The 12,515-nt window shown below is 33.5% G+C and overlaps 1 protein-coding gene across 3 annotated transcripts; it reads right to left on the reverse strand.

Annotated features, from left to right (window-relative positions):
- Positions 1-5,549: 5,549 nt before the first annotated feature.
- On the reverse strand, positions 5,550-11,375 carry LOC140832260 (uncharacterized). Of its 3 annotated transcripts, XM_073196185.1 has the most exons (10): positions 11,221-11,375; positions 10,474-10,687; positions 9,793-10,389; positions 9,579-9,711; positions 8,875-8,942; positions 8,722-8,792; positions 7,268-7,371; positions 6,376-6,448; positions 6,089-6,269; positions 5,550-5,948 (listed from the first exon to the last, which is right to left on the reverse strand). In XM_073196185.1, exons 2-10 carry the CDS (start codon positions 10,658-10,660, stop codon positions 5,863-5,865), a joined length of 1,500 nt encoding a protein of 499 aa, XP_073052286.1. In that variant the 5' UTR covers positions 10,661-10,687; positions 11,221-11,375; the 3' UTR covers positions 5,550-5,862. The 3 variants fall into 3 exon arrangements, with proteins under 3 accessions (XP_073052286.1, XP_073052269.1, XP_073052278.1); XM_073196168.1 differs by having other exon boundaries at positions 9,579-10,389; XM_073196177.1 differs by lacking the exon at positions 11,221-11,375 and having other exon boundaries at positions 9,579-10,389; positions 10,474-10,835.
- Positions 11,376-12,515: the final 1,140 nt, after the last annotated feature.

Here is a 12,515-nt window from a genome sequence, read left to right on the forward strand (position 1 = left end):
TTGAATAACTTTTTTATATATATCAGGGGGCCTGCGATTACGCAATTTATAATAATGTAGGGATGGAGGGTCAAACTGTAATTTAACAGGATTGAACAAGGAAGGCAGATTTGTCCCAAACTGTAATTAATTTGGTTTAATCTTTCTTTTGGTGCGTTGATTGGAGGACAAGTAATTTAAAAGATCTAACTTTTCTTTTTTAAAATATTACATATTATTTATAGTTTGCACAAATTAGTGTAGGCCTGCTATTAAAAAATAGCCTTATATAGTGTATTTGTTCACTATATAAGGAGGTCATTTTTTTAAAAAAAAAATTTGACCAGGTCTATTTCTCCAAATATCCCCACAAACTTGTGTAAAAAAGTGAAAATTTTAATTTTTAAAAACAAAACAAATTTGAACACTTTATTTGATGATTTTCTAAGCTAATATACATTAAAAACAAAAAAAATTAAATGAAAAACGATGTTGAAACTAAAAAAAAAAAAAAATCCTTGACATAACTATTGTATTTACACAATTGATAGAAATCAAATTAAATATAAAAAATAAATAAAAAATTGTTGGAATCTAGACGGAAAATGACGTATGATAAGCACAAAAAGTGTTGTCGTTTTGTCTTACCATGTATTTTTCCTTATCTGGCTTATGTGTATCCTCATTTTTACAGTATTTCATTCTGAATTATTATATCGTGTAGTGTTGATGAAAGTTCGAAAAGATGAGAAAATTGTGAAAAGTCAATTGGATGTTACGTAAGCAAGACCCTCGAATGAGTGCCGGAAAAAAGGAGAACAGTGGTAGAAGTTGAGCCAAAGGCCAAATAAGAACCCCTGCATATGTGTTCTAGGCGTTGATTAGAGATTATGAGTTGAGAAATTATGTCACTATCACGCACGCACTCACACGAGCACGTATGCGAGCGGGGGTTTATGAGGAAGTTGAATGAGAAAATTCTGTCACAACCACGCGAGCGTGTGGGATATTTTTTGAATCCTTACCTATTGGAATTTGGAACTCTATATTTTTCTTTTCAAATATATTTATGGCTCTATTTTGAGATAAAAAAGCCCAAAAATGGAGGATCACTTTTGACACTTCATATTGACGGCTAGAGTTTGGAAGAAAGGAAGGACAGCTTAAGGAAGATTCATGACATTCACGCTGAGATTTTCAATCTTTCTCTTTCATGATATTATTGTCATGGACCTATTTATTTATTTCGAAATTTATGGAGTAATTTATTTTGACTGAGGGCTCTTCCCACCGACCAAGATGGCATAGTTACTTCGTGATATTATACTGTATGTTCTATATTGTTAGATGCAACATCAAATGGCAGCTTGTTCAGAAAGACTCCAACACCAGCTTGGGAGATAATTTCGAATATGGCCAAAGTAATGTGATTTGGCTAGATGCTTAGCGAGAAAAAAAAAAAAAAGGCTGGAGTACTTAAAATGGTTGCTTTGATAGTGCTCACAGATAAGATTGATGTTTTGACTCGCCATTTGTCTCAGCTGCGGTCAAATCGAGTGAACCAAGTTCAAAGAGTATTCATAGAGGAGCAATCAATGTCTGACACCGAAAAAAAAAATTATTGGGAATTAGGGACAACAACAATACAATCCTTATGGAAACATCTATAATCCGGATAAATCATCCAAAAATTTTCTTGGAATTCTACGGAAAATATGCTAAACCGGCCCCAACCACAAATGCAGTCAAGACGACTACCCTGCACCACCACCAGAAAAACAACAATATGGAACAATGGTACCTGCTACACCTCAACGATTCAAGCAAGAGGAGTGAAAAGCTGAGTTTTGAAGATGTTATGATGAAATATGTGCTTGGGACTGAAACAAAGATACAGAATCAGGAGGTGATACTGCATAAGTTGGAAACTCATTTGGGCCAATTAGCCAACCAGCTAGCCACACGAGTGTCAAAATCATTGCCTACATGGTTCGTTGTCGCAGAGATCGGAACGGATACTACCGTTCCATTTACAATGAAATTTCGCGGAACGAGTATTTAAAAAAAATATTTAGAATTATAAAAATTAAAATAAATATCATTTAAATAGATTATTTGATGTAAATAAGAAATTTAAATATTTTTAAAATTTTATTAACAATTTATTGAACACAATTTATATCGTCATTTTATTTAAAAAATTTCCAACCATATCAAAAATTAAATATACTATTAAAAATTATTTGTATTTAATTAATTAAAACTGTAAAATATTTTCGCTAGTAGCGACTGTTTAAAACAAAACCGTCGCGAATTGCGTTCCGGTTTGTTATATCCCCGTTTTCCACCGTTATATCCCTGTTTTCGGTATATGAAACACCGATACAAGCCATCAACCTACACACCCCAAAACCTCGTCAAGGTTGCTGACGTTCCGGCCGTTCCGTTCCCGTTTCGGCGAACCATGATTGCCTAGAAACAGAGAAAAGAATCTTAGGTATGTAAATGCTATCATGGTAGTGACACAACCACCAAAGGAGGAGTCTGAAGAGACTGCCAAGAGAAAGGATGCGGGGAAGCCAAAGCTTGAAGATTCAAAGGAAATCCTAGCTCTGCAAAATCCTCGACTGTAGTTTAATAAAGGAAAGTGTTTAGATTCTAATGCCTTAGCTCAAATGCTGATTTATGATAGTTTCTTGAAGGAAATATTGACAAACAAAAGAAAGTTGAATGATCTTGAGAAGGTGACTCTAATTAAGAATGTTCGTATGTGCTCCAAAACAACCACCAAAGTTTTAAGATCAAGAGAGTTTCTCTATACCTTGTGATATTGGAAATATCTCATTTTATAAGGTGTTTTAATTTCGCGTATCAATTAATTACCTTATTCACTTGCTAAGAAATTAAAGGACTTGGACTCGAAGTGATGGTGGATGGAAACACAAATTGGTGGGAATCATGGCATTAACAAACGTAAATCCACGTTAGTGAATGATCCACTTTGTCACCTTGAGCTTGAAAGAGGAATTAAAGTCATGCTATAGACTATAAATTTAGCGTTAGTTGGTAGGCAACCCAGTGTTCTTGTTATTTTCCTTGTTTATTTCCATTGTATTATATTTTTATCGTTTGTTTTTATTTTCTTGGTTTTTATGTTTTCGGATCTCGACGTTGATTTGGGCGTCATATTTGGAACATATTTAAGTGTGAATTGATCGCTGCATTAGAACCACCTGAATAGACCATTTTAGGGAAGTGTTTTGCGTTTATGTTTTCTTGCTTCCATTTTTTATTTCTCGTTACACCGAGGACCGTGTAAATTTTAAAGTGTGGAATGGGATATCTTTTGCAAAAATACACTTAGAACTTGCAAATTCCTCTAACATCGTAAATTTTTTTCTAATATGAGTAGGGTTTCTTGTGAGATGGTCTCACGAATCTTTATCTGTGAGACGGGTCAACCTTACCGATATTCACAATAAAAAGTAATGCTCTTAGCATAAAAAATAATATTTTTTCATGGATGATCCAAATAGAGATTTGTCTCACAAAATACGACTCGTGAAACCGTCTCACAGAAGTTTTTGTCTTCTAATATTCATTGTGACAATTTGAATACGATTGCGTGAGACCCTGATTTGTTCACTGAGATTTGGATTAGAAGAGATATTTAATTGTGTCTAGCATTGAAATGGAGATATCGTAATGGTAAATTGTAGGTACATGGTGTCACTGTTTTGAGTCAATATATTGAAATAAATTACATGCACTTAGGTCAATGCATATGAATCAATTGTGAATCGGGAAATGTATACACCATAAATGAGAGATGTGAGCTTGTTTGACATTAAAAGAGAGGTGAAATAATTTAGAACTTTCCTAATTATCATTCAAGACGAAAATATGGAGGGTGATGTCTTAGATGATTTAGGCGATTTTTATTTGTTTGAGCCTTTCGAACCAATCAAATACATCAGTTGTTTTACCTTAGATTTTCCTTTGAGCCTAATTTGAAAATCGAGTAGAGTTTATCAAATGCATACAAATTATCCCTGCTTTTAAATTTTTCGAATTCTCACGTCAACTATCTAACTTTACAAACTTATAAACTAGTCCTGCCAAATTTTGAGGGAAGTAATTTTTGTGCGGTTAAAGGTTGCAAAAACTCCAATATTTCAATAGGAAAAAAATTATTTGTGGAGGAAGTTTGAATGTGAAAAATGATGAAATTCAATAAAATAGGAGAATTAGAGATGGGAGCATGCTATATCGAAAAAAATAACTTCTATGATTTTTAAATTATCTATATTTTGTTTTAGATATGATTCGTCACGTAACGTTATATGTTTATAAATATCTATATAAATACTTATAGACTGAGCCAAAATCATCCAATATTTAGTGAAAAAAAGTATGAATGACAAATATATGAAACTTTTCACGAGAAATTGAGTAAAAGCGAAATGAGAAATACACTGGAGCGCAATCTTGAAATGAAGCACAATTATGATGTTTGACCAGCATAATACACTCATGTCATTGTCTTGATCTATCCTCATTAAAGTCCTAAGACTTGAAGTTGGAGTGAAAGTAAATTTCTTGATTTTTGAAGCACTTTTCCTTTAGATGATTTGATATATCTTAATTTTTTTCTAAATTTTGCTAGAGGACAATCAAAAGCTATAGTGTGGAGACAAAAACTTGTGTGAGACGGTCTCACGGGTCGTATTTGTGAGACGGATATCTTATTTGGGTCACCCATGAAAAAGTATTACTTTTTATGCTAAGGGTATTGCTTTTCATTGTGAATATGGGTAGGGTTGACCCGTCTCACGAATTATAACTCGTGAGACGGTTTCACATGAGACTCACTCTAGTGTGGGATGTTTGATGAACACAAAAAGTTTTTTTTTTCATTATATTTAATGTTGTTTTGGTGCTTAATTGACTTGTGTGCGTCCTATTTTTACGGTTACTAATTTGAATTATATTTTTCGTATAGTGTTGACGAAAGTTCGAAAGATGAATAAAATTAGTGACAGATAATAAGCCCTCGAAAAGTGCCGAAAAAGAAGGAGCAGAATGGTCGAAGTTGAGCCAAGTATCAAGAAAGAACCCTCATGTACAACATAATCAAGATTAGGATGGATAGATAGATTTTAAATTTTAAATGTATGTTTGTTGTCTAGATAAAGTAAGACCATAAACTTAAAATATATATATTATATGTTTATATAGTATTTCATACTAATTAAGATGAATTTCAAGTTCACTCAATAAAGATGTCATTTGAAATACAATATACTTTATATTATTAATGTATAAATAATTAATTAGTGAATTTAAAATTTGATTTATTATTTCATTACAATAATTAATAATATAAATAATTAATTAATGAATTTAAAATTTGATTTATTATTTCAATACAATGAAATAATAATCGAAATTCAAGAATTTTAAATCTATCTTCTCAATTGCATGGCACCTTTAGGTTTCTTTTAGATTGAAAGAATTGGATTTGAAAATATATGCAGAAATTCAGAAGCAACAAGAAAAAAAGTGACCAATAAAAGAAGCCAATGGCAACTAGTTTCCTAAATGTCAAATTCAAATCCAACCAAAATTTGATTACATGCGAAAAACAGGGTATTGTGCAAATATCACAAGTAATTCAACAAAAATATGACAACATAGAATCAGTCCTGCCAAAACAGAAGCTATGGTGGATGAAAGCTGTCTCGAATCAGATCGAGCTTAGCAATGACGGGGAAAAGGTATAGTTCTTTACAACAATAAAACCCGTGTACCAGAAGTATTAAATATCTCACAATCTGCCCAACTCAATTCGGATGGGCAGCAATCGCGTTCTTCTAATAAAGATCACATCTCAGAAACAGACCACATATATGCTTCCATCTCTGTAGCTCGTTTTTCATTCGTCCTTTTAAACATTTCTTTCTCATATCCTACACAACAGAAGCGGCAAAAGACATTATAAACTCCATCCATTTTCATATATATTCAACGCGCATTAGATGCCGCATTCTAATCTATTAAAATTTCTAGAAATGGAGTGTGGATAGGTGAAACGGTAGCAAGAGCTCACCATTACTGCGGTCTACACCATCCCAGTGTCTTCCTGGTTTGATTCCATACCGGTTTGGAGCAGCTTCAAGTCTTCTCTTTATCCAGCTGTGACTCGGGATTTCCTGGGGAATTATAAATCCAGATTCTTTCATCTTCTCACTCTCGCCAAGGTCTGGAAGAACTGGCAGAGAGTGCTTCCTCTGTAAGAGCAAATCAATTCGAGTAAGCCAAGAACCAGTTGGGTTGATAACAGTGTAGTTCAGAGAATAGAAGGACAAAACAAAGTATAAATGATATACAACCTACCGTCACCAAATGTGCCATAGGATCACCCCATCTAACTCTTTCCTTCAGCATTCTGTCCAGATCAGCGTCATCCCTAGAGAAAAGTCAAACTGAAAAATAAGTATAACACACTAAGCCTTCCTAGTTAATAAGAAACAGCTACAAAGCACCGAATGTAATTAATATTTACAGGAAAAGCTGCTATCTAAATAAAGATGGACTTTTTTGGATGGGAATCCAAATGAAAACGAAATTGATTCTCAATTGGTTAGTTCTAATTTTTTGATTGATCAAGAATATTATTAGACAGAACTCTAAGGATGTACTCTGGTAATAGAAAGAAGGATTAACATGGATATACCCTAAAACCCTCTTCATCTCCCCCTCTTGGACACCATATAGTGTTCCCCTATCATTAAACCCATAGTTCTACTAAGGAATAAACTATGATATTTCAAGAACTGATGAAAATTCATAGAGTTACTTAATCAAGTAAACCAACCAAATCATAATCAAACAATCATAGCATTTCCAATTTTAACACGCAAGTAAATTCACATTATGTGTGGGTGCTTCGAGCATCCATGCACTGAAAATAAACTTAACCACATCTAAGGACAAAACAAATTATAATGACCTAATCTATTTTTCAAATTTTACAGGAAGAAAGTGAGGTGCCAGCGAGACCTTCTGAATTAGTTGCTGGACATTCAAGACAAGTTGCTAAGGATAAGTATCTCGTTTAAGAATGTATTCTATGAGAAACCAGCTTCAACCACATTATTGATGATAAAGACATTCCAATAATGCGAGAAATATTAGCTCTTCATGTTTCCGCATCTCACTTGAACATGACTGGCATATTTACTTCTAAATTATATTTGAACTGATTCCTCTTGATCCTTTCTATTACCTGCTCCGTGCAAATGGTTTATCCTTCTCTGATTTGAATTCCTCAAGTTTAGCTTCAGCTTCCCGCTTTTGAGCCAATCCTTTACCCCATTCCAGCTTTATTTCCTGAAGGTAAATCATGGTCATCACTTGAAAAAAAAACATGTATCATTAAATGTGAGACATCCAAGGCAAAACGACAGGCATAAGATAGATATATATCTGCGGAGTTCATTCAAGCCATGATATGGGTATTACAGAGACTAACGCAATATTATCAGAGAGTAATAATTATGATAAAGAAAAACATGATGAGAGAAATACGCGAACAAGTACTACAAGGCCTTTGGTCTCAGACTCTCAAACTAACGAACAAACATGCAGAAGCAATTGTTTAGCCAAGTTGTGATATAAAAATCCATTTGTTTCAAAGCGGAGTGCATATCCCCAATTTTTTCACACACAATATTATAACTATTATTATCACTGTGATAACTTCAATAAACAAAATCATATTAATCAGCCGAGTTCAGCAATGAAACGATAAAGCATAATAAGATAAGGTGCAGAGATGAACCCTCCGACATAGCGTGATAACTAAACTAAACCCCAAATCCCATAAACTCTATAAATCTCACCAAGGCCCCGAACCATATGTACAGTCATAAACTAAACATGCCCAACATTCCATATACTCATATCCTTGTCCATTACCTAAAAAGTGTTCATATAGGGTGAGCGAAAAGAGCTCACTACAGTCCCCGCTATTCAAGCAGCTACCCATATCATGATGTTGAATCGCATGCTCAATATGACAATAGCATACACATAAACAAACATGATGCTTGTGAGTCACTTAGAAACACATACTGACACATTTAGAGTTCAAATGGCCTTACACAAGCTCATATTCACTGCTACTAGGAAAAATTCAAATCAACACACATGTGGGACTTCTGGGCAGAGAAATCTTGCAACTGCCAGCTTCAGATGCACGTTCAGGATGAATTAGGAAATCAGAAAACAGGAAGGGGAATTAAATGAATTAAGTAGAAATGAATTAAGCAACAGCACTGGTGCAGAATTCTTGAATATCCATTAGTAACTAATGCCCCAGAACTGGAAAGGAAATGCAGACAGAAACACATTTAACTCACGGTCCATTAAACCTGGATGTACCTAATATCCTGAAGAATTAAATGTAGGCCGGCCAAAGACAGTAAATGACAGTCAAGTATGCCAAGTATGGCAAAACTGGTGAATTCTTATCGAAATGATATTTTAGCAGACCGACCACTGAATGTTCATTAAACATTTAGATAATTTCCGGTACAATCATCTTAGTAATGCTGAGATACAAAACAATACAAGAAAACAAAGGGGTGGGAAGGAAGATACTACATGAAAAAGTAAGCCATGTTCATGAAAAAAATTTCCAATATCTTGGAGTTCAAAAAAGATTAACAGAAGTAGCACCTTAGGCTTCTCTTCTTTCTTCTTTTTATCCTTCTGAGATTGTAAAAACTCCTCCTTTGACATGCGTTCGCCTGCAACAGAAAGGATATAGCATATCGTGTTTTTTCCCTGCTGAAAAAATGGCATATGACCAAACAAGATACATTTTCTCACCTGTAGATTTGTTTCGGTATACAGCTTCAGCATTTCGGCCACTTACAGAAGGATCCATTTCTTTGAATCTACAGAAACATGAGTTTTGGACTTAGGTTGAGAATCTGAAGAAGCATAGGAAATAAGCTAAATAAATATATCTTTGTAAAGTGGGATGTAGTTATTCATAGATTAACGTTAATCCACGCATTTCAACCTCATATGGTGCCCAAAGGATACTCAGCAACTAACACATGTAACAAAGTAAACAAAGCACCACAGGGTGGATTAATACGGAAACCTGAAGTTATCTCTCTATGTGATACAACTCATACAAGTATTTTTTTTTGGTTAAAACTCCTGCAGAGTGCTTTCTCTATGTCCTCCACCTATCCATAAACTTGGCTATATCATAAAATACAGCAAATAGTCATCATCTAAACTAGAGAAAACCCATTTATAACATGCTATCCCCATATTCTATTCCAACATAACATCATTTCTTAAACCAAGTCCTGAGGCTTAAATATGAATATATGCTTGAAGCTCTACTAACTCTGCTAACTCAGAATAATATTTGAATGTAGTTGAAGTTCAAGTAAGTTCAGTATCATTCTTCAGGGGGGTCAAAATCAGACCAAACAAATATTCCATGGGAAAAGACGGATGCTTGAGCAGTAGAGAGAGAATCTCGGACACAATATTAATGAAAACATAATAGTTACCTTAGCAAATCTTCCTTTTTCTTTCTATCAATTTCTTCTTTAATATCCACACCAGACACTAAACCAGTCTTTGCACGATCAATCAAAACAGGCGACTCTTTACGTCTCTTTCTTGGGGGAGAAAGATCAGAAACTGAAGAAGTTGAATTTACAGTGTCATCACCCGTTTTGAATATTGACTTACTAGTAGAGATATGCATGAAATCTGTTTTACCATTCTTGACCTTTCTTGGAAGCGAAAGATCTGTCGCTGAAGAAGCATGGGAGTCATCTCGATATCCAGAGCCACGAGGAGCACGACGAGGAGGAGAAACATCTGAATCCATGTCCCCAGTATGTGAAGACTTTCTTCTACGCTCAGGAGATGACTTAAACTTATCCCTTTGCCTACGAGGTGGGGACAAGTCTGAAACTACTTTATTGGGATCTGAAGCTTCATTATAGGGATCATGTGAAGGTGAATCATAACGGGCTCTCTGGCCCCTTGAGACATGCGTTTTTTTGGCTTCTGGAGAAGCACTATGGAAATGCTTGCGCGGCTGCCGAGGTGGAGATAAATCAACATCTGACACACTGACAGGCTCTTGATTAGGTTTAGGTGATGGAGTGTTATTTCGAGGCCGTCTTTTGGGAGGAGGATAAATATCAGAATTCTGGTTTTCTATCTCCAAATTTTTAGAATTCTGAGATACAGAAACCCAACCACTTCCATCCTCAGAAATGGCCCCAAAAGGACGCCTGGATCTGAGTTGCTCCAGTCGTTTCATATGCTTAACTTCAATATCTTCATCAACCTGAGGCTTATCTTCATCTATAACAGGTTTGAGTATGGTAATTGACATAATTGAGCCAAAAATTGTGATCATAGGCTGAAAAAAATGTCTATTTGTAATACCTGCTGAATCTTCTTCTTCATTGAGTTTCACTGGCCTTTGCCAAGTGGGATCTCCATCCACAATAAGAACACCTTCAGAAACAGGTTTACCCTTTTTTATCTTCTTCTTCTTTTTCTTTTCTGCATCATCGTTACTTGTATATTTCTTAAGGTAGTCTTTAAGTGACGACGTCGACTTTGAAGACATATCAACCACATTCACAAGAAGTTTCAGCTTTATCAAGAAAAAGTAAAGTATTATGATTCAGTTGTTTAATCAACACCTGTATATCCAAGGGGTGGAATGTGGGCTTCAAATATTCAATAAGAAAATTAAACCCTAAACCCAACAAGCAAATGAATCAACATGAACTCAATTTCTCTCATTTAACAAACAAATATAGTCACACGATACAATGACCCTAATACCGATACACTCCAAACAGACAATTAAATTAAGCTACTTTACTTTCAGCTCCAGAAACAAACAAACAAAAAAAATTACAGAGATCTTGCATAACATAACATAACAGAACAGCCAGTTCTTATATGTGGCTTTTAAACAAGGCAGATAAGGTATAACAGAATTCAGGGCAATTAATACTGAAGTAAACACCTTGGGAGTGAAAGGCAAATGAAAAATCCATCGAGTTTCGGCAAAAAAAATAAATAAAATAAAAGATCACTAACTGACTGAGAAAATACAAATTGGTTTTAAAATTTTCTTTGAGAAGCAATAATACAGATTGAATTTAAGAATTACAAGACCTGAATTGAAATTGGCTTCTAGCAGAGCAGGTAACACAAAACCCTAGAAGAAAATTTCAGAGCACCATAGGTGTCCCGTGAGCATCTCAAACCGCGCAAATCTGTGTGCCTGAATTCGGTTTTAACAACAAAAAAAAAAATGGATTCGTTTTTTGTCATCTGATTTTGCCTCTAGGTCCATTTTTCGAATATTTCTATAGTTTATCGATATTTAAAAAACAAAAAAAATTGATCAGATCTAAATAACAAAAAAAAAAAATCATATTTATTCTTAATTAGTCTATTTTATGGCTAAAATTTGAAAAAATTAAATAAAATCGAAGTTTTCTTATATCAAAATATCAAAGTAATTAGGCAATAACACTTTGTGTTGTCCAATTCAAAATTTGTAAACAATATAATTTAATACGATATCATAGTTTAAAATTATTCCTAAAAAATGTATTTGTTAAAGTTTTTTACCTTACTTGAATTTTTCTAATAGGCAAAAACTTGTGTGAGACGGTCTCACGGGTATTATTTGTGAGACGGATCTCTTATTTGGGTCACCCATGAAAAAGTATCACTTTTTATGCTAATAGTATTACTTTTTAGTGTGAATATGGGTAGGGTTGACCCGTCTCACAGATTATGATCCGTGAGACGGTCTCACATGAGACTCACTCTTTCTAATATTGCAAAAAAAAAAAAAAAAAAAAAAAAACCGATTAATTTTAAAAATTACATCTACTTCTTTTCACCTTTGTAAGAATGTATAAAATAACAGAAAGGATAAATGTATATAATATCTTCAAAAACATTTCGTAAAAAATAATTGAAAAATTTTGATTTGTCTACGTGTAATATCTTTAATTTAAATATATAAAATTGTAATGGTTTGTCTATTATTTTAAGTTTATCATATATGATTTAATAGATATAGTTATCACAAGAACAAAATTAATTAAAATGCATTCAAATTTAATAGTAATTTGAAATCAAAATTTTAAAATATTAAAATTTTATATTTTTATCTGAATAATTATTACTAAAATAATAATTACAAGAAACATTTTTTGGTCAAGTTGTAATAAATTATGTTAATAAAAGCATACATTTGGAATGATGTAGAAATTTTACGTATTAAAATATATTTTTTATGGATGTATTTAATAAATAATATGTATTTTATGAGACGGTTTCGTGGATATTTAACCATGAGATGTGTCAATTATGTTCATATTACAATAATAAGTAATACTTTTAACATCATAAATAATATTTTTTATGATTGATTCAAATATGAAATATGTCTC

This window comes from Primulina eburnea, chromosome 1 (assembly GCF_022965805.1).
Source record: "Primulina eburnea isolate SZY01 chromosome 1, ASM2296580v1, whole genome shotgun sequence".
Taxonomy (NCBI): domain Eukaryota; kingdom Viridiplantae; phylum Streptophyta; class Magnoliopsida; order Lamiales; family Gesneriaceae; genus Primulina; species Primulina eburnea.